Source organism: Lynx rufus, unplaced genomic scaffold (genome assembly GCF_022079265.1).
Source record: "Lynx rufus isolate CCGP_SWC_20201006 ecotype Redwood Valley unplaced genomic scaffold, mLynRuf1.p SCAF_43, whole genome shotgun sequence".
Taxonomy (NCBI): domain Eukaryota; kingdom Metazoa; phylum Chordata; class Mammalia; order Carnivora; family Felidae; genus Lynx; species Lynx rufus.
Genome location: NW_025814860.1, coordinates 1782020 through 1798017, shown reverse-complemented (window position 1 = coordinate 1798017; position 15998 = coordinate 1782020). Strand labels below are relative to the sequence as shown.

At 58.8% G+C, this 15998-nt stretch overlaps 2 protein-coding genes across 7 annotated transcripts; both read left to right on the top strand.

Annotated features, from left to right (window-relative positions):
* The first annotated feature begins 1514 nt into the window (after positions 1 to 1514).
* Positions 1515 to 5158, top strand: NME4 (NME/NM23 nucleoside diphosphate kinase 4). Its single transcript, XM_047098023.1, has 5 exons — positions 1515 to 1673; positions 3333 to 3466; positions 3738 to 3839; positions 3951 to 4063; positions 4602 to 5158. Exons 1-5 carry the CDS (start codon positions 1583 to 1585, stop codon positions 4723 to 4725), a joined length of 564 nt encoding a protein of 187 aa, XP_046953979.1. The 5' UTR covers positions 1515 to 1582; the 3' UTR covers positions 4726 to 5158.
* Positions 5159 to 6316: 1158 nt separating this feature from the next.
* DECR2 (2,4-dienoyl-CoA reductase 2) lies at positions 6317 to 15686 on the top strand. Of its 6 annotated transcripts, none has more exons than XM_047097926.1 (9): positions 6318 to 6581; positions 7278 to 7346; positions 8501 to 8552; positions 9006 to 9141; positions 10149 to 10273; positions 10345 to 10438; positions 10652 to 10756; positions 14614 to 14706; positions 15344 to 15686. In XM_047097926.1, the coding sequence occupies exons 1-9, from the start codon at positions 6502 to 6504 to the stop codon at positions 15406 to 15408; spliced, it is 819 nt and encodes a 272-aa protein (XP_046953882.1). In that variant the 5' UTR covers positions 6318 to 6501; the 3' UTR covers positions 15409 to 15686. The 6 variants fall into 6 exon arrangements, with proteins under 6 accessions (XP_046953883.1, XP_046953882.1, XP_046953881.1 ...); XM_047097925.1 differs by lacking the exon at positions 15344 to 15686 and adding an exon at positions 11212 to 11429 and having other exon boundaries at positions 6325 to 6581; positions 14614 to 14696; XM_047097924.1 differs by lacking the exons at positions 14614 to 14706; positions 15344 to 15686 and adding exons at positions 11212 to 11429; positions 12521 to 12608 and having other exon boundaries at positions 6325 to 6581.
* Positions 15687 to 15998: the final 312 nt, after the last annotated feature.

Below are 15998 nucleotides of genomic sequence, written 5' to 3'. Positions count from 1 at the left end.
GCAGAAGCAGTGTTTAGAGGGAGATTTATATCTGTAAATGTCTACACTAAGAGTGAAAAACTGTCTTGTAAAAATTAATGAAGGGAAACCTCATTAAAGTGGAGTCAGGAGGTCGGAAGTGGGACCTGTCACTCAACCTCCGTTACAGGCGGGATTGCCAATTACAGACTCCAACACAACTGTCAATTACATTTCAATAGAAGAATAATCTCCAAGAAAGAATCATCAAGTAAAAGCCCCAATAGGGAGGGACACCTGGGTGGTTCAGTCGGTTGAGCCTCCGACTTCAGCTCAGATCGTGATCTCGCGGTTTGTGAGTTCGAGCCCCGCGTCGGGCTCTGTGCTGACGCTGCGTGTCTCCCTCTCTCTGCTCCTCCCGTACTCACGCTCTGTCTCTTTCTCAAAAATGAATAAACATAAAGCCCCACTAGGGCAAGATGTGCATTGAATAAGAATACGAAGATAATATGATATAAGAATAAATCAACCCTCGGGGCGCCTGGCTAGCTCAGGTGGTTAAGCCTCCGACTTCCCCTCAGGTCATGATCTCAAGGTTCGGGGGTTCGAGCCCCGCGTGGAGCTCTGTGCTCACAGCTCGGAGCCTGGGTCCTGATTCTGTGTCTCCCCTTCTCTGCCCCTCCCCTGCTCACGCTCTGTCTCTACCAAAAATAAATAAAAACATTTAAAAATTTAAGGGACTCCTGGGTGGCTCAGTCAGTTGAGTGTCTGACTTCGGCTCAGGTCATGATCTCACGGTTCGTGGGTTCGAGCCCCGCGTGGGGCTCTGTGCTGACAGCTCAGAGCCTGGAGCTGCTTTGGATTCTGTGCCCCCTCTCTCTCTGCCCCTCCCCTGCTCACGCTCTGTCTCTCTCTCTCTCTCTCTCTCAAAAATAAATAAACGTTACAAATAAATTAAAAAAAAAAAAAGGAATAAATCACCCCTGCAACTCAGTCAAAAATAAACTCTCAGCACCCAGGAATCTTTTTTTCTCCAATGGACTATTGTTGAAAACAACCCCTCCTAAATTCCGCCTCCATCTCTGTAAAATAAAGTTCTCCTTTTCCATTAACAGCATATATAGTTTTTCAAAAGTTCATTAAATAAGATCTAGTAAAATCTATTTCAAACTGGAGCAGGCCACCATCACCACCCCTACACTATTGTAACAAAATACCTGTTTCTTTCTCAACTCCGCCTTTCCCTTCCCTCCGCCCCTCCCTCTCCGGCCCCGCCCCCGCCCCGCCCCTCTCACCTCCGCCCCGCCCCCCACCCTCCACTACTCCCCGCCCTTCTCCCCATCCTCCCCTCCGCTCCGCCCTCCCCTTCCCTCCCTCCCCTCCGCCCCTCCCTCTCTCTTCCGCCCCGCCCTCCCCTTCCTTTTCTCCCCTCCGCCCCGCCCTTCTCACCTCCGCTCCGCCCCGCCCTCCACTACTCCCCGCCCTTCTCCCCATCCTCCCCTCTGCCCCTGCCTCTCTCTCTTCCGCCCCGCCCTCCCCTTCCCTCCGCTCCGCCCTTTCTCCCCGCGGGCTCCGTTGCCCGCCTTCTTTCCGCGCTCCGCCAGCGGCCCGCGGGCCGAGGGTAATGGGCGGCCTCTTGGGGCGCGCGGCGCTGCCGGGGTTGCTGAGCGGCCCGCGGGCCGCAGGCCCAAGCCTGCTCGCACGCCCCAGCTCGGGTGAGTGGTCCCGCCCGTCGGCGACCGGCGGAGGGGGGAGACGGGCGGGGGCGTAGCCCGGCCTTTGTTGGCGCGCGTGTGGCCGCTGGCCGCCTGGCTGTCTAGATGGCCTCGGGTTCCCGCCGGGCGGGCCGGGGGCGCCCTGCACGTCTTTCTTCACCGCTCGCTGCTCCCCCCCCGCCATCCGCCCACCGTCCCGGCTTGCTTGCGGGCCGGGGCGGGGGGTGCCCTCAAGGTTCCAGAGCAGGAGGAAACCAGAGGCCTGGTGGCCACGAGAGGCAGTGATGAGGGTTGCAGCGGACCTGGGGCGGCTGTGGGGGGCATTCTGAGCAGATGAACAGTCCCACACGGAGCCGCTGCCCTGGGAGCGTTTTTCTGCAGGCCCTAACTCCATCCGGCTCATCCCCGCCTGGGGTCCTGGGGCCCGTATCTGTAGCGGGTTCTCCCCGTAATTGCGACCCACAGGGTGCTCCCGAGAGCCAGATGTCTTCGTGTTCCAAACTCTGGAAAGAGTGAACTGCCCCGTTCTCAGGGACAAGTCAGCTGGCAGCCGGCCAGGCTGCACAGACGGCCCCTAGGCACTGGGTTTGGGGGGGACAGACAAGCCAGGGGGGCTTCTTCCAGGGGGCTTCATTCAGTCCTGAAGAAAAGTGGGGGGCGCCTACTGCCTGCTTTCCAGTCTCTGCACACCTTGTGGTTGATTTTCCCTCCGGAGGTGGGAAGCCGCAGATGCAGACCCCTCCAGGGACACTGGCCTGTCCCCATCCTATCCTTCCAGTTCTGTTCTCCGTCTTTGTGAGACATCCAGGGTTTAGGCTTCTCTCAAAGGCACATTTGACCCTGGACCTAGTGCTGAGGGTCAGCGTAACAATGTGGCAGGGGGCTGATGGGTGATGGGTGATGACGCCTCCTGTCTCCCTGGCAGTGTCCTCTAGAGAAGACTGGGGCCCGGCCCGGTCCTGTATTTGGGTCTGGAAGCGTCCTGTCTTGAAACCCACCAGCAGCACAGAGTTCCTGTTTGGCCAGTGAGGGTGTGCGAGGAGGAACCCTCTCCCGTCTCCCCACCTGCAGACACCCTCTACCTTCCACCTTCCTCCTCAGCCCCCCCCCGCTCCCTTTTGTCCCAGTGTGTGCAGGGAAGGTGCACCTCACTAGTCCCTGGTTCCCCGCCGTTCCCGCACCTTGGACCTAGAAGAGATGGGCTTTGGGTCCTTCCTTGTGTGGCAGGCTGGGGGTTGAGACAGTGTTGGCCATCACTCCCAAGGGTGGGAGTCAAAAGCAAGGCCGAGAGTTGTGTCTGCTTTCCAGCGTGGCTTCTCTGGGCCTCTGGGTGGCCAGTGAGCGGAGCTGTGCCTCCCCAACTCTTGAAGATGCCTTCTCAGGCACGCTGTGTCCATCATGGGTGCTCCTGCCACTGCATGGGAGGAGCCACGGCCCCTCTGACAGGCTGGAAGCACGGGGGACCCACTGTCCTGCTTGTCCCTGAAAGGCAGCGCCATGCCGGGCATTAGTTGGCTGTGGACCCGGCACTTCTCCCCTCCAGAGCTGTTCTGGAGAGGCAGACACTCTGAGGCCCAGCTGACACCTGGACCCGGGCAGGGGAATCCGGGTTCAGGGAGATGTGAAAGGGTCAGGCACCTGATTCCCCATCTTCTCAAGGAGGGTCTTCCTGGACCCGGGAGCGGACCCTGGTTGCAGTGAAGCCCGATGGGGTGCAGCGGCGACTCGTTGGGGATGTGATCCAGCGCTTTGAGAGGAGGGGCTTCAAGCTGGTGGGGATGAAGATGCTGCAGGTACCCGGGCTCTCGATCCAGGGGTGCCCTCGAGGGGACTGGGAGTGGGGGACTTCTCCTGGACCCCAGCCCTTCACATCTCAGCCCTGCATCAGGAGCGTCCTGGTATTGGCAGAAGGGGAACGGTGGGGAGGTGTCTGCTGGTGGGCCAGCCCATTTTGCTGCTATTTGCAAGGTGCCCTGGGGTCAAGGTACCGTGGTCACTGCCCTAGCGTCCAGCGGGGTTCCCAGTCCAGGGGCTCCTCTCACCCCTTACCCCAATGCCACCCAGGCGCCAGAGACAGTCCTTGCCGAGCACTACCATGACCTGCGGAGGAAGCCCTTCTACCCAGCCCTCATCAGCTACATGACCTCCGGCCCCGTGGTGGCCATGGTACGGCAGGCAGGGGTGGCGGAAGGGGTGGAGGTCCCTGGACTGAGCCCAGACCTGCTGAGTCCTTGGCAGTCGCCACATCTCCCAACCTCCCTTATCTCTGTGCTGCAGGTCTGGGAAGGCCCCAACGTGGTCTGCTCCTCGAGGGCCATGATAGGACACACCAACTCAGCTGAGGCTGCCCCCGGCACCATCAGGGGGGACTTCAGCGTCCACATCAGCAGGTCTGGGGACCCTGACACACTCAGCCACTGGAGCTGATGGGCCAGCTCATCAGGGTTGAGGAGGGCCTCAGTGTGGGGTGGCAGTCTGCTCCCAAGGCAGATCCATGGGACCTGGGCCAAAGTAAAGCCAGAAGAGATTTTCGATGCTGGGATGTCGCACGCACCTCACGTTTGCAAGAGCAGGTTTTTCAAAGCCCTTTGCGCACAGGAGATGATAATGCATTCTCTGTGTGCTGTGTGTGAACTCTGCCGTCATTTTCTGTTTCCTGACTCTGTGTTGCCAGACACCCCACAGGGTTGGCACTGGATGATTGGTGGGAACGTGAGGCTCCCAGAATGGTCAGGGCAGGTCGTGAGGTTGTGGGTAAGAGGCCAAGGCCAGGCTGGAGCCAGTCTTCCATTCCTGTTCTTGCTTTCCCCTCTGCACAATACCGGGCTTGTTCCTCTTAACAGTACGGAATCGGCAGATAGTCCCCGGGACCCCCAAGGTGCACAGTGAGCTCTGTGCCTTACCTTTGCCACCTATCACTTGGCACAGGAACATCGTCCACGCCAGCGACTCCGTGGAGGGGGCCCAGAGGGAGATCCAGCTATGGTTTCAGAGCAGTGAGCTCGTGGACTGGGCAGAAGAAGGCCACCAGAGCAGCACCTACCCAGCCTGAGCACCCGGGCTGCCCTCAGCCACCCGGATCAACTACCTCTGTCGACAAGAACTTGAACCCACACCGCGGTCTGCCCTTCTGTCCCAGACCACCTCCCTGTCTACCTTCTGCCCCACCCCAGCCCAGAGGGGTTGAATAACCAACTTTATGTGCCTTTTAATATCCTAGCCAGTAACAACTTGGACCAAGTTCTTTCTGTACCAAAGTGCCAGACTGACAGTCTTTGGGGCATGTCCAAGAGTGGGTACTGTGACCTCCCTTCCCCCAAAGCCGGGGGCTGGGGGGGGGGGGGGCGACATTAAAATTCACTGTGTTGTGTATGGGGTGGATTGCTTGTTAGTTTGTGCCATCTCTGAGGTAGGGATGAGGACGAGGACTTTATGCAAAGTTATGAGTTTGAGTGTTGAAATAAAGCGTACCTTCTCACACATCAGTAGGGGATCAATTAACTTTATTGAGTGTATCAGACAGGCAGGGGTCCAAAGACCCACAGCCTGAAATGGGGAGGAATCTGAGGTGAGCCCTGGAGCTGGTGCTGCCCATTCGTCTGATCATGCTGAATGAGGAACGGACTGCCTTGGGCAGGACTGGAGGGTGGCAAGAAGGGGTGTGGCGGGGACCCACTGAGACCACCCCCCAGGGCAGAAGGCCTGGTAACCACGGCCCCCTCCCCTCTAGGTGGCTTCACGTGGAGACTGGAATTGCCTCATGTCTCCTTGTTTTCACGTTAGCACCATATACCTTACACTTCACCCCTGGTCCTCATGTGTGTCCCGGGTCACTTGTCACAGGTACTGGACATTGCATATCATTACATCTGCTGAGGCCGCCTTGGTCCTCACTCTACTTTTTGACATCTTTGAAGAGAAGTGCCCGGTTGGCGGGGGCCTTTAAACGCTAAGTGCCCCCCAAACCAGATGTTTTAAATGCACAGCGGGGCACGCGAGCGCCGCCTTAACTCGGGCACCAAACGTCCGCAGTGTCTGGTTGGCTCCGACCACGGCACTGACTCCCAATATTGTCAAAAGGACTCAGGGACGGAGACCGTTCAGAACCGTGCCCGTTGAGTCTCCACGGCGGGAATCCGCCGGCCGCGCGGTGTTCACCGAGACCTACCTCCAGTCCCAGCGGGTCGCGCGGCCGCTGTGGGCGGAGCGTCACGGGAGCCGCGAAGGCCGCTGTGGGCGGGGTGTCTTGGGAGGAGGGTGGTGGATGCTGTAGGCGGAGCGTCCTGGAAAGAGCTTGGATGGAGCTGTGGGCGGGGCTAGCGGGGCGGTCGGCCCAGTGGGCGGAGCGTCACGGGAGAGGCGAGGGCCGCTGTGGGCGGGACGTCCTGGAAAGAGCCCGAATGAAGCTGTGGGCGGGGCTAGCGGGGAGGGCGGCCCAGTGGGCGGAGCGTCACGGGAGAGGCGAGGGCCGCTGTGGGCGGGACGTCCTGGAAAGAGCTTGAATGAAGCTGTGGGCGGGGCTAGCGGGGAGGGCGGCCCGGTGGGATGAGCGTCACGGAAGAGGCAAGGGCCGCTGTGGGCAGGGCATCCTGGGAGGAGAGTGGAGGCCGCTGTGGGCGGAGCGTCACGGAGAGGCGAGGGCCGACTTGGGCGGGGGCGTCTGGGAGGAGCAAGAAGGCGGCTGTGGGCTGGCCTAGCGGGGCCTCCGGATCTGGGTCCGGGCGAGTGCTGAGCGCCTACGCTTCTATCCGGCGGTGGGTCTCCGCTGCTGTCGGATCCTGGGGAGGTCCCTGTTGTGCTCGCCGCCCTGAACCCGCAACCGAGAGCCATGGCCCAGCCGCCGCCCGACGTCAGTGAGGACGAGTGTCTTCCCGAGTACCGCCATCTCTTCTGCCCGGACCTGCTACGGTGAGGGCCGAGTCCCTAGGGGCGTGCAACCTCTGCAGGGGTGGCTCGGGGACCTGCGGTTTTACTAGGGTGTGTGGGGACCCCGTGCCTGGCGGCCGAACAGTCTCAATGTCCAGGTGGCGCTGGGGACGCAAGTGCTCTGGTATTTTGACATTCGCCTTGTTGGGAGCACGTTCTGTTTGTCTTGGTCAGTGGCGGTGGGTGTTCCCAGTGGTGGTCCTGGGAAAGTGGAGCGAGGGGCAGGTGGAGGAAGGCTTGTGTGTCTTGAAAATATTTCTCACTGATAAGTTTCTTGTTGTTGTTTTTTGTTTTTTAAAGTAGGCTCCATGCCTTGCCCAACGTGGGCTTGAACTCCTGACACAGATCAAGATTTGCATGCTTTACTGACTGAGCCTGTTAGGAGCCCCTTAACTGATAACTTTCTGAATAGAGGTTTTTAGGTTGAAATAATTTTTCCCCGAAAACCCAGAAAGCATAGGAATGCAGCCTTTAAAAAGTAGCGTTTCATTTTCTTACAAAAGTCATCCCTGTTACTTACTAACAATTCAAATCTGATAGAAGTGCCCAGTGCAGGGAGCCAAAAATCTTCCCAGAACCACTGGCTTCCTCCCACCCACTAAGTCAACAAGCATCTATCTCTTTAAAGTTCTTCCTGTTAAAAAAGATAAGTAAATAAAGTGCTTCCTGTTTTCTTAGGGACAAAGTGGCCTTCATCACAGGCGGTGGCTCTGGGATTGGGTTCCGAATTGCTGAGATTTTCATGCGGTGAGCACTGCTCTGTGTACTCCGTGCACTCCCAGCCCCCTGAAACTTGTTCCACTTTGCCTGGACCCCACTGGATCCTGAGATCCCTGGGCAAGATGCTGGGGGGAGGTGGGAACCCCTCTAGGCCACAGGGCATCAGAGAGCATCTGAAAGGGGTCATGCGCTTTCCTGAAGGAGGCAGGACTCCAGGGTCTTGTCCTGGAGATTAGTTGAGACGATGACTCTGGCCCCAGCACCCTCATTTATACAAAGAGGGAGGGTTCAGCAGGTTGAGGTAACTGCTGCCAAGCTCCCTGGGGCCTCGTGGAGCCAGGGTCAGGATGAGCTGAGTTGACCCCAGTCGTGTGGAGAGCACAGTGTCTCTTGGGACAGGAGATCTTGCCCTCAGGCCCAGGTCAACCACTTGTGCCCCCACCCCCACCCCAGGAAAGGACCAGGGTTAGGCTGGGGTTGAGGAAGGGGGAAGCCTGCTGATATCCTAGAGACCCTCCCCGGTTTTCCCCAGGCCCCCACTTTTCATACCAGAGAGGTGAGTCTCACTGGGTGAGATTTGGGGATTCATCCATTGCAGGTGAATTGATTTTCCGAGCTGGTGACTTTGTGCATGTTGCTGCTCTGAGCAGAGTGTAGCCAGCTGTGCTGAGGGGCCTTTTGAGGATTAGATGGGACCTACTCAGCGGGTAGTAGCTGCTGTTGTTACTGTGAGGCTGAGTTTGTCAGGAGGCGAGGCAACGCAGGGACCCTGGCCTCAGAAGGGGCTCTCTCTGTCCTTCACTCCAACTTCACAGGGAGAGGCCAGAGCACATGGGGCCAAGCCAGGGGGACCCAGCAGGGCCCATACAGATGCCTGGGCTGTGCATCTGAGGCTCACAGCTGCCTCAGTGCTGTGCGCATGGTGTTTGGGGCACGGCCCACATGTCTCTGTGGCTGGGGTACCCTATTGCCAGAGGGACCCAGACAGGAGACCCCAGGGTGGACACCGTTGGTGCGGCTGGCTCTGCTCAGACCCCTGTGTTCTCTGCCCGCTGTGCCTTCAGCCCGGGGCTGATGCTTCAGCCCAAGAGAGCCTTGGGGGAAGGGAGCTCTGCCTAGAGCACCGGGCAGGAGCCCACCTGGGGGTGTCCCTTGTGCCTTGATGCTCTCACGCTTTACAGGCACGGCTGCCACACTGTCATCGCCAGCAGAAGCCTTCCAAGAGTGTCAATGGTGAGTGGGTTTCTCCTGTGCCCACCCCATCCGTGGCTAGCTGTGGGGGCCCAGAGCCTGTGCCTGGAGGGTCCTGAGGCCCAGAGGATGGTGACACTAAAACCTGTTCCTCCCCCAGATATGGAACCTCAGTGGAAGTGGCCTCCTCCCAGGGACACCCCTGGCTTTTTACAAAACCTAATTTTTGTGAGGAGGCCCTCATGTTGGGTGGTATTGTTGCCCCAAGAGAGATCTCAGCTCATATGGATTTTGAGGGTGGTTCACAGGTCCCGTCCACCTGGGAGGAGAGTCTCACCCCTGCCACAGCTGGTCTCGGGGACGAGAAGTCAGCGGGGGCCATTGTCGACCCATGACCGGTGACCAGTGGCCTGGAGGGTAATGTGGAAGGAGGATCCTGGCTCCAGGCCAAGGCCACTGGGCCGCTGTCCACCTCTCTTCCCATCTGGCTTCTAGGCTGCCAGAAAGCTGGCTGCTGCCACTGGCCAGCGATGCCTGCCTTTGTCTCTGGACGTTCGCGCTCCCCCGGCCATCACAGCTGCTGTGGACCAGGCACTGAAGGAGTTTGGGAAAATTGACATTCTCATTAACTGTGAGTGGCTGCTGGGTGAGGCCCGGGGGCCTCTGATGGGTCACAGTACCAGACCTCCCTGTTGCCGGGGCCTCAGGACTCCTGTCCTGGGCCCCTGGCTCCTTCTGGGTCAGTGCAATCACGGAGAAGGTTGGACATCCTATGAACTTGGCTGGATCACAGAGCTGGGGCACTCTCGTGTCTCAAACTTCTCCCTTTAAAAAAAAGATAGGCTTAATTTTTTTTAGTAGGGTTCAAGATGTACAGAACAATCAAGCAGCTGGTACACAGAATTGCACCCCCCCCACACACACACACAGGGGCCTCTTGTTAACATCCTGCACTTGTTACACTCGGTGAACCAAAATGATAGGTATCATTAGCCAGTCTGTAGTTCACGTCAAGGTTCACTTTTTGCTGAAATTCCCTCTGAGAAACATGGGGTATATAAATCTCCTGCAGCTAACGAAATACCACGAGCTGAGTGGCTTAAAACAATGGAAATATATTCTCTCACACTTCTGGAGGTCACAGATCCAAAACCAAGGTGTCGGCAGGGCCGGCCCCTTGGACGGGCCCCGGGGAGAGTCAGTCCCAGGCCCCTCTCTCAGCTTCTCGTGTTGCTGGCGACCCTCGGTGCTCGTTGGCTTGGGGCCGCGTCGCTCCAGTCTCTGCCTGCCTCTTTGCGTGGCCTCCCTCGTGTTTCTCTGTGTCTTTTCTCCTTTCCTCAGGGGGACACCGGTCCTTGGATGTAGGCCCCCCCTAAGATGCTGTCATCTTAACTTGATTGCCTCCAAAAGAGCTTATTTCCAGATAATTCTCACTCACAGGTGCCAGGGATTAGCACTTCCTGCGTCTGTTTGAGGAGCACACTCCAACCCAGGAGATCCATCCTGCCCCGTCGTGCAAGAACTTACCCAACTGCTTGGGCCCCCCCCCCCCCCATCTAGCCTGGACCATCCTGAGGGTCCCTGTGTCCTAACTGCCTGGAGCTCCAGCACCAGCCACTGTCTCCTTGCACCCCGCAGGTGCGGCCGGAAACTTCCTGTGCCCTGCCAGCACATTGTCCTTCAACGCCTTCAAGACCGTGATGGACATTGACACCTTGGGCACCTTCAACACGTCTCGTGTGCTTTATGAGAAGTTCTTCCGGGTGAGCGTCCTTTCCACGTGGGAAAGGCGTCTTCTGGCCACCTGCTCACTGTGCTCCCCCATGTGTTCCAGGACCATGGAGGGGTGATCGTGAACATCACTGCGACCCTGGGCAGCCGGGGGCAGGTGCTTCAAGTGCACGCAGGCTCTGCCAAGGCGGCTGTGGGTACGGGCACACCCCCTGGTCTGCCTGCCTGGGCTCCCGTTGGGTCCCTCTCCGGCCTGTCCCTGGAGGCCCACGGTGTCCTGGTAAAGCTAAGCACAGTGGTGGGCAGTGGAGAGGGCCGGCCCTGGCCCTGAGCCCCGACCCATACCCAAGCCGCCCCAGAAAGCAGAGCAGCCCTGCACCCCTCCTCATGCCTACCTTCCTTCTGTGCAGATGCAATGACACGGCACTTGGCTGTGGAGTGGGGTCCCCAGAACATCCGTGTCAACAGCCTCGCCCCTGGCCTCATCAGCGGCACAGAGGGGTTCTGGCGGCTGGGTAAGCCCCTTCCGGAGCTTCGTGCCCCACAGTACCTCTGTGGGCTCCCCTCCCACCTGGCTGGGACAGGCGCACGATGAGGGCCGATTCCTCACGGCTCCCAGGGCTGGCAAAGAGTCCGTCCCCAAGCCAAGTCTGGGCCGTTATTGGTGAGCACACCTGTGACAGACTAACGGTCAGCCAGACGTGGGCAGCTGTTCCTCGGAGGTAGAGGCTACACGGCTGCCGGCCTCGATGTATGAGCCAGACACAAAGTGGGATACCCGTCAGAGCTTCCGGAACCCTGACCCTGTGTGTGGCAGAAAGCCCCGTGCTGCTTCTGTAGCCATGTTCTTTCTTACCTTGCCTGTGCCAGCCCTGCCCTCGGTGTTCCTAGATGTGGTTTAGGGAAAGAAGGGAGTGGAGGGCCCTGGGTCCCAGGGCTCATGGTGCTAAGCCACCTGCTGCCCTTCCAGGTGGCCCCCAAGCCAGTGTCAGCACGAAGGTTCTGGCCATCCCCCTGCAGAGGCTGGGCAATAAGACAGACGTTGCCCACAGCGCGCTGTTCCTGGCCAGCCCTTTGGCATCCCACGTGACCGGCGCTGTGCTGGTGGTGGACGGCGGGGCGTGGCTGACACTCCCTAACGACCTCAAGTCACTGGCAGATTTTGAATCCTTCTCTGCTAAGCTCTAGGTGATGTGCTGCTCCCACCTTTAGGGTTCACCCGTGTCCTTGGCCCCCTCCCCGAAACCCCCACCCGGGGGGGCTGATGGGCACTGCTGGGCCCTGTTGTGTTTCACCTCCGTCCCTCGGGTGTATTTCTAGATGTGTTCTTGGGAACTTTTGGGTTTCGACTACCCCAGTAGGCCAAGCCGTGGGTAGGGCAAGGCCAGGGAGGCGTCTTTTTGAGCCGGTGGGGTGGTGCTGGGAGGGGGCCCGGCCCAGACCTCAGGGCCTCTCTGCAAATCAGGACGGGCATGCTTGCCTGCAGCAGATGGGAACCCCTCTCTTTGGGAGCTCTCCTGGATGACCTTCTCTGGAGGCCTGAGGGCCTGCTGGGCCCATGCAGGCATGGGGAGAGGGTACCCTTGCTCTCTGCCTTCCCCTTCTCTCCCACTAATCTCCGTGCTGCGGCCAGCCTCTGAGGCCTGCTCACCCTAGTTCCCTGAGCAGCATATTCCTCTGAGGAAGGCTGAGGAGGTGGCTCTGCCTCTGAGCCCCTCTGTCCCCCACGCCTCCTGGGTCCCCAACTTCAGGCTGAGGGCAGGAACATTCTAGGGTCGTTGCTGACTCCTGTCCTGTCTGAGGGGTGGATGTGGTGGAGGGATACCCCAGGAGCTCACAGCGTCCGGTTACAGCATGGAGCCGTGGTTGGTTCCGTAATGACCCCCATCCACCCTGGAGGTGGCTCTGTTGGTGGGCACAGGTGAGGCTGAGAAGCCCCTCTTCTGAGGCCCTCTGTGGTTTGCTTGCCGGCAGACACGTTCTCAGTGCCCGGGGCACGGGGGTGACCGGGCAGTGGGAGGGAGTGCGCCCCAGGCTGGCACCACAGTCACCGGGCTGAGGGACACTCATCTTGGGGAGCTCTGGAAGGTTGCAGAAGGGGTTGCTGGCGTCCATCCCCCTGGGAGACGCATGGGGCCCGGCAGCCTGCTCTCCTGGCCCGGCGCTGACGGGGATCTGCGGCATGCTTCCTGGGTGCTGCCAGGGGCTGCGCAGGAGGCAGACGCTGGCGCCCCTCGGTCTTCCCCCGTGACCTTGGCATCTGCTGCAATTCCAGACAGGTGTCTGAGGCAAAGGAGGCCTTCTGAAGGGAATCTTGTCCACAACCCCTCTTGGGACGCCTCCTGCGGTGCTCTTTCCAGGACCCGCCTCCCACCCACAGAGAGCGTCAGACTGGACAGTGCGGCGGCATCTGAATCCGAGACTGGCCTCTCCCCCGGGAGCCATGCTGTGTCCACCTTCCCTCCCCCCCGGCCCCATCTCCCGTGCTCGGGCAGGAGTGACCAGGCTATGATGCTGCCCGTTGAGCTGCCCGCACCACGCGGGTGTCGCCAGAGGGGCTTTGACGTTCCAGAGCTGCCCCGGGAGTGGGGATGCAGCCAAGGTGCTGCCCCACGTGCCTGCCCTGCCTCGCCCCGGCCTGGGAGGCCTTCATTCTGCTGCTGCAGAAAGCGGGTGTCCCATGGGTGTCCCGAGGCAGCCCTGCTGCAGAAAGCGGGCCTTTCAGGCTCCCTGTCTTCCCTTCCCGGCTCTTCCATTTTGGGATCTTATTCGGCTAAACCAGGAAGCCAAACCAGGGAGACTAGAAAAGCATCTTTGACCCCTCCCACCCCAGGCCTGGTATCCTGGATCCCCTTACCAGGGTGTCGGGCTGCATACGGGATCCCCCGCCTGGGGGTCACCCATCCCTATCAGCCTTTGGTGACACGGGCTGGGTTGCTCCCCACCTGTCCTGGAGCCAGTCTGTCCTTTGCTGGGACGTCCTAGTGGACTTAGTCCTTTGCCATTCAGAGACTACTTTCTAGGTCTTCCAGCTGGCCATTGTCTTCATCAGCACCTCCCATAGTTCCAAAGGGCTCAGAAAATTCTGGCCTCGGGCGCCTCGGGGGCTCAGTCGGTTGAGGGTCTGACTCTTGATTTTGGCTCAGGTCGGGAGTTCACGGTTCGTGGGATCCAGCCCTGTGCTGACAGTGGAGCCTGCTTGGGATTCTCTCTCTCTCTCTCTCTCTCTCTCTCTCTCTCTCTTTTCCCCTCCCCCACTTTCTCTCTCAGAATAAATAAATAAACAAATTTTAAAAACTACTCTTTTTACTATGAAACATCTATTTGTTGGACTTTGCGAACGTTTTTTTATTCTTCGTTTATTTTTGAGAGACAGCGAGACAGTACAAGTGGGGGAGGAACAGAGAGAGAGAGAGAGACAGAGAGACACAGAATCTGAAGCAGCCTCCAGACTCTGAGCTGTCAGCACAGAGCCCAACATGGGCTCAAACTCACAAACCGTGAGATCATGACCTGAGCTGAAGTCAGATGCTTAACCGATGGAGCCACCCAGGCGCCCCTGCAAAAATTTTTAGGAGGAAGAGGGTGATGCTTGAAAAGAATCCTGGGTGATCTGGTCATTTGGAGTGGGGGGGTGCTTCCTTCCTGTCCTCCTCCGGTGAGGGGTTTAGAGGCCGCCTCCCGCCTCCTACCTGATACTTCCTGAGGCACAGGCACTGGGAGGCTGCCTGCTTCCCTGGTGGGAGGGGGTGTGCTCAGACCAGCCAGGTCCCCAAGGGGGCTGCCTTGCCCTGCAAGTCCCGGTTTGCTCCTGGACAGTGCTGGCCGCTGTTAGAGCATGGAGCTTCAGTTCTCTGCCCCAGGTGCCACATCACACGTCCCTTGTCCCGGAGCCTTTGTTCCGTGGAAAGAGACTGTACCTGTCTTTGAAGATGCAGGGGAGTGGTAAGGAGGCCCCAGAACCACACTGGCTGAGAAGCCACCTGGCAGAGGGTGCTCCACTTGCTTTAAAGGTGCTTCTTGTCACGGAGACCAGAATGTGGTGGCATCATGTCCGCCAGCAAGGCAGACGAATGGGTCCTTCTCATGCAGCTGGGTGGAAACACAAAGCAGTGAGAGTGGTTACTGGGCAGGCTGGCCAGTGAAAGGCAGAGGCTGTCATTAGACAACCCCCACCGGCCGAGCTTGGGTTGCGGTCCTTCCTTGAGGAAGGACCTGGGTGGTGGCCAGAGGTAGGCTGACGGCCAGGGTCTCTGCTGCCTTTGAAGGCTGGGACGCACAGCTGAGGTGCAAACTCCCTCCCACGGGGGATCTGGCCAAAAACAAAAACAAAAAAAACACTTGCTGGGACTCAACAATGGCTTACTTCCAGGAGGACAGAGTCTGGAAAGAAGGTTGCAGGACCAGGCCCTTTACTGCTGCGTCAGCGTTCTCCGAAGGAGCAGGACCAATAGGATATATAGAGGTACACCTGAGGGGGTTTGTTAGAGGGGTGGCTCACGCCACTGTGGAGCCCCAAGAAGTCCCACGTTCTCTGTGTACGATCTGGAGACCCAGGAAAGCTGGCGGTATGATTCAGTCTGAGTCCGAAGGCCTGAGAAACAGGCACTCTGGTGGCCAAGGGTAGGAAAGGATGGATGGATGTTCCAGCTCGAGCAGAGGGAGAGGGAGTCGTCCTTCCTCTGCCCGTCTGTTCTCCTGGGGCCATCAGTGGATGGCATCAGTGATGCCGCCCACATTGGTGACGGCAGATAATCTTCACTCAGTCTACCAAATCCAATGCCAGTCTCTTCCAGAAACACCCAGAAAAACTGTTTCACTCTGTCGTTGATTGCCTGCATGTGGTGGTCATTTGGCTATGAGATAGACCCTCTCTGTTTGGCTCCCTGCACCCACCCAGGTTGTCCCTTGGGTCTTGGGAGGCTGCTGGCGGCCCCTGGGTCACAGGCACACTCAGCGGTGCCACTTGCTTGGTGGTGAGGCTGGTGGGCCCCACGCACAGGCTGGCGAGAGGACCAGGGGGTGCGGGCAGACGGCCCCAGCAGTGGCACTCAGGCTCTGTGGCGATTGACAGAGAACTAAGTTGTCCTCTTTCACATTAGCCATCTCTAGATTCCCTCAGGAAGCGTCAGGTTCTCTGAAAGGACGGGTAATTCCGTGCACGTGAACCCTGGTCAGAGTTTCCTGCAACCTTCGCCATAGAAGCTGATCTCCGGGCCGCCCTGAGCTCCCCGTTGGATGGTGAGGGGGTCCCGCTTTCATCCCTTCGAGCCACGTGAGACCAGGAGCCAAAGCAGAGGACTGCCAGCCACAGAGGCAGTGCAGCCTTCCAGCCTCTCCCATTCCTTCACCAGCGTCTCAGGGAGCAGAGAGGCGTTTTTGAAAAGCTCTGCGTGCCTTATCTGTTGAATGAATAAATGAACCAATCCCAGCTTATTCACCCTATGCCGTGTGAGCCACACAGATTATTCCCGAGACGTCCCACCATGCAACGGACGTTCGGGTGTTCTCGCCCTTGTAATACAGAAAGCAAAGGAAACCTCGAAATGGTCTGAAATAAGGAGTGCTGATTTGGGGAGTTTCTCTCTGCTCACTCCTCCTGTTGTCATGGTAACTTGGTAGAATTCGGCGGTGGCTCGTATGAGCTGGCTTTGTCCTTGGTGTCACCTTAGAAAGGCCCAGAGGTCAGCACCAGGCACTAAGGCTGGTTTCCCAAAAGCCAGACTTGAGCCGCGCCCTTCTCTTGGCCCCTGGGTT

Excerpts from the sequence above, each read along its gene's own strand:
- NME4 (XM_047098023.1), top strand. The coding sequence starts at position 1,583 with ATGGGCGGCCTCTTGGGGCGCGCGGCGCTGCCGGGGTTGCTGAGCGGC. Across the intron at positions 1,674-3,332 it reads GCTCGCACGCCCCAGCTCGG|GAGGGTCTTCCTGGACCCGG; the intron begins GTGAGTGGTCCC and ends CATCTTCTCAAG. Across the intron at positions 3,467-3,737 it reads TGGGGATGAAGATGCTGCAG|GCGCCAGAGACAGTCCTTGC; the intron begins GTACCCGGGCTC and ends AATGCCACCCAG.
- DECR2 (XM_047097922.1), top strand. The coding sequence starts at position 6,502 with ATGGCCCAGCCGCCGCCCGACGTCAGTGAGGACGAGTGTCTTCCCGAG. Across the intron at positions 7,347-8,500 it reads ATTGCTGAGATTTTCATGCG|GCACGGCTGCCACACTGTCA; the intron begins GTGAGCACTGCT and ends CACGCTTTACAG. Across the intron at positions 8,553-9,005 it reads GCCTTCCAAGAGTGTCAATG|GCTGCCAGAAAGCTGGCTGC; the intron begins GTGAGTGGGTTT and ends TCTGGCTTCTAG.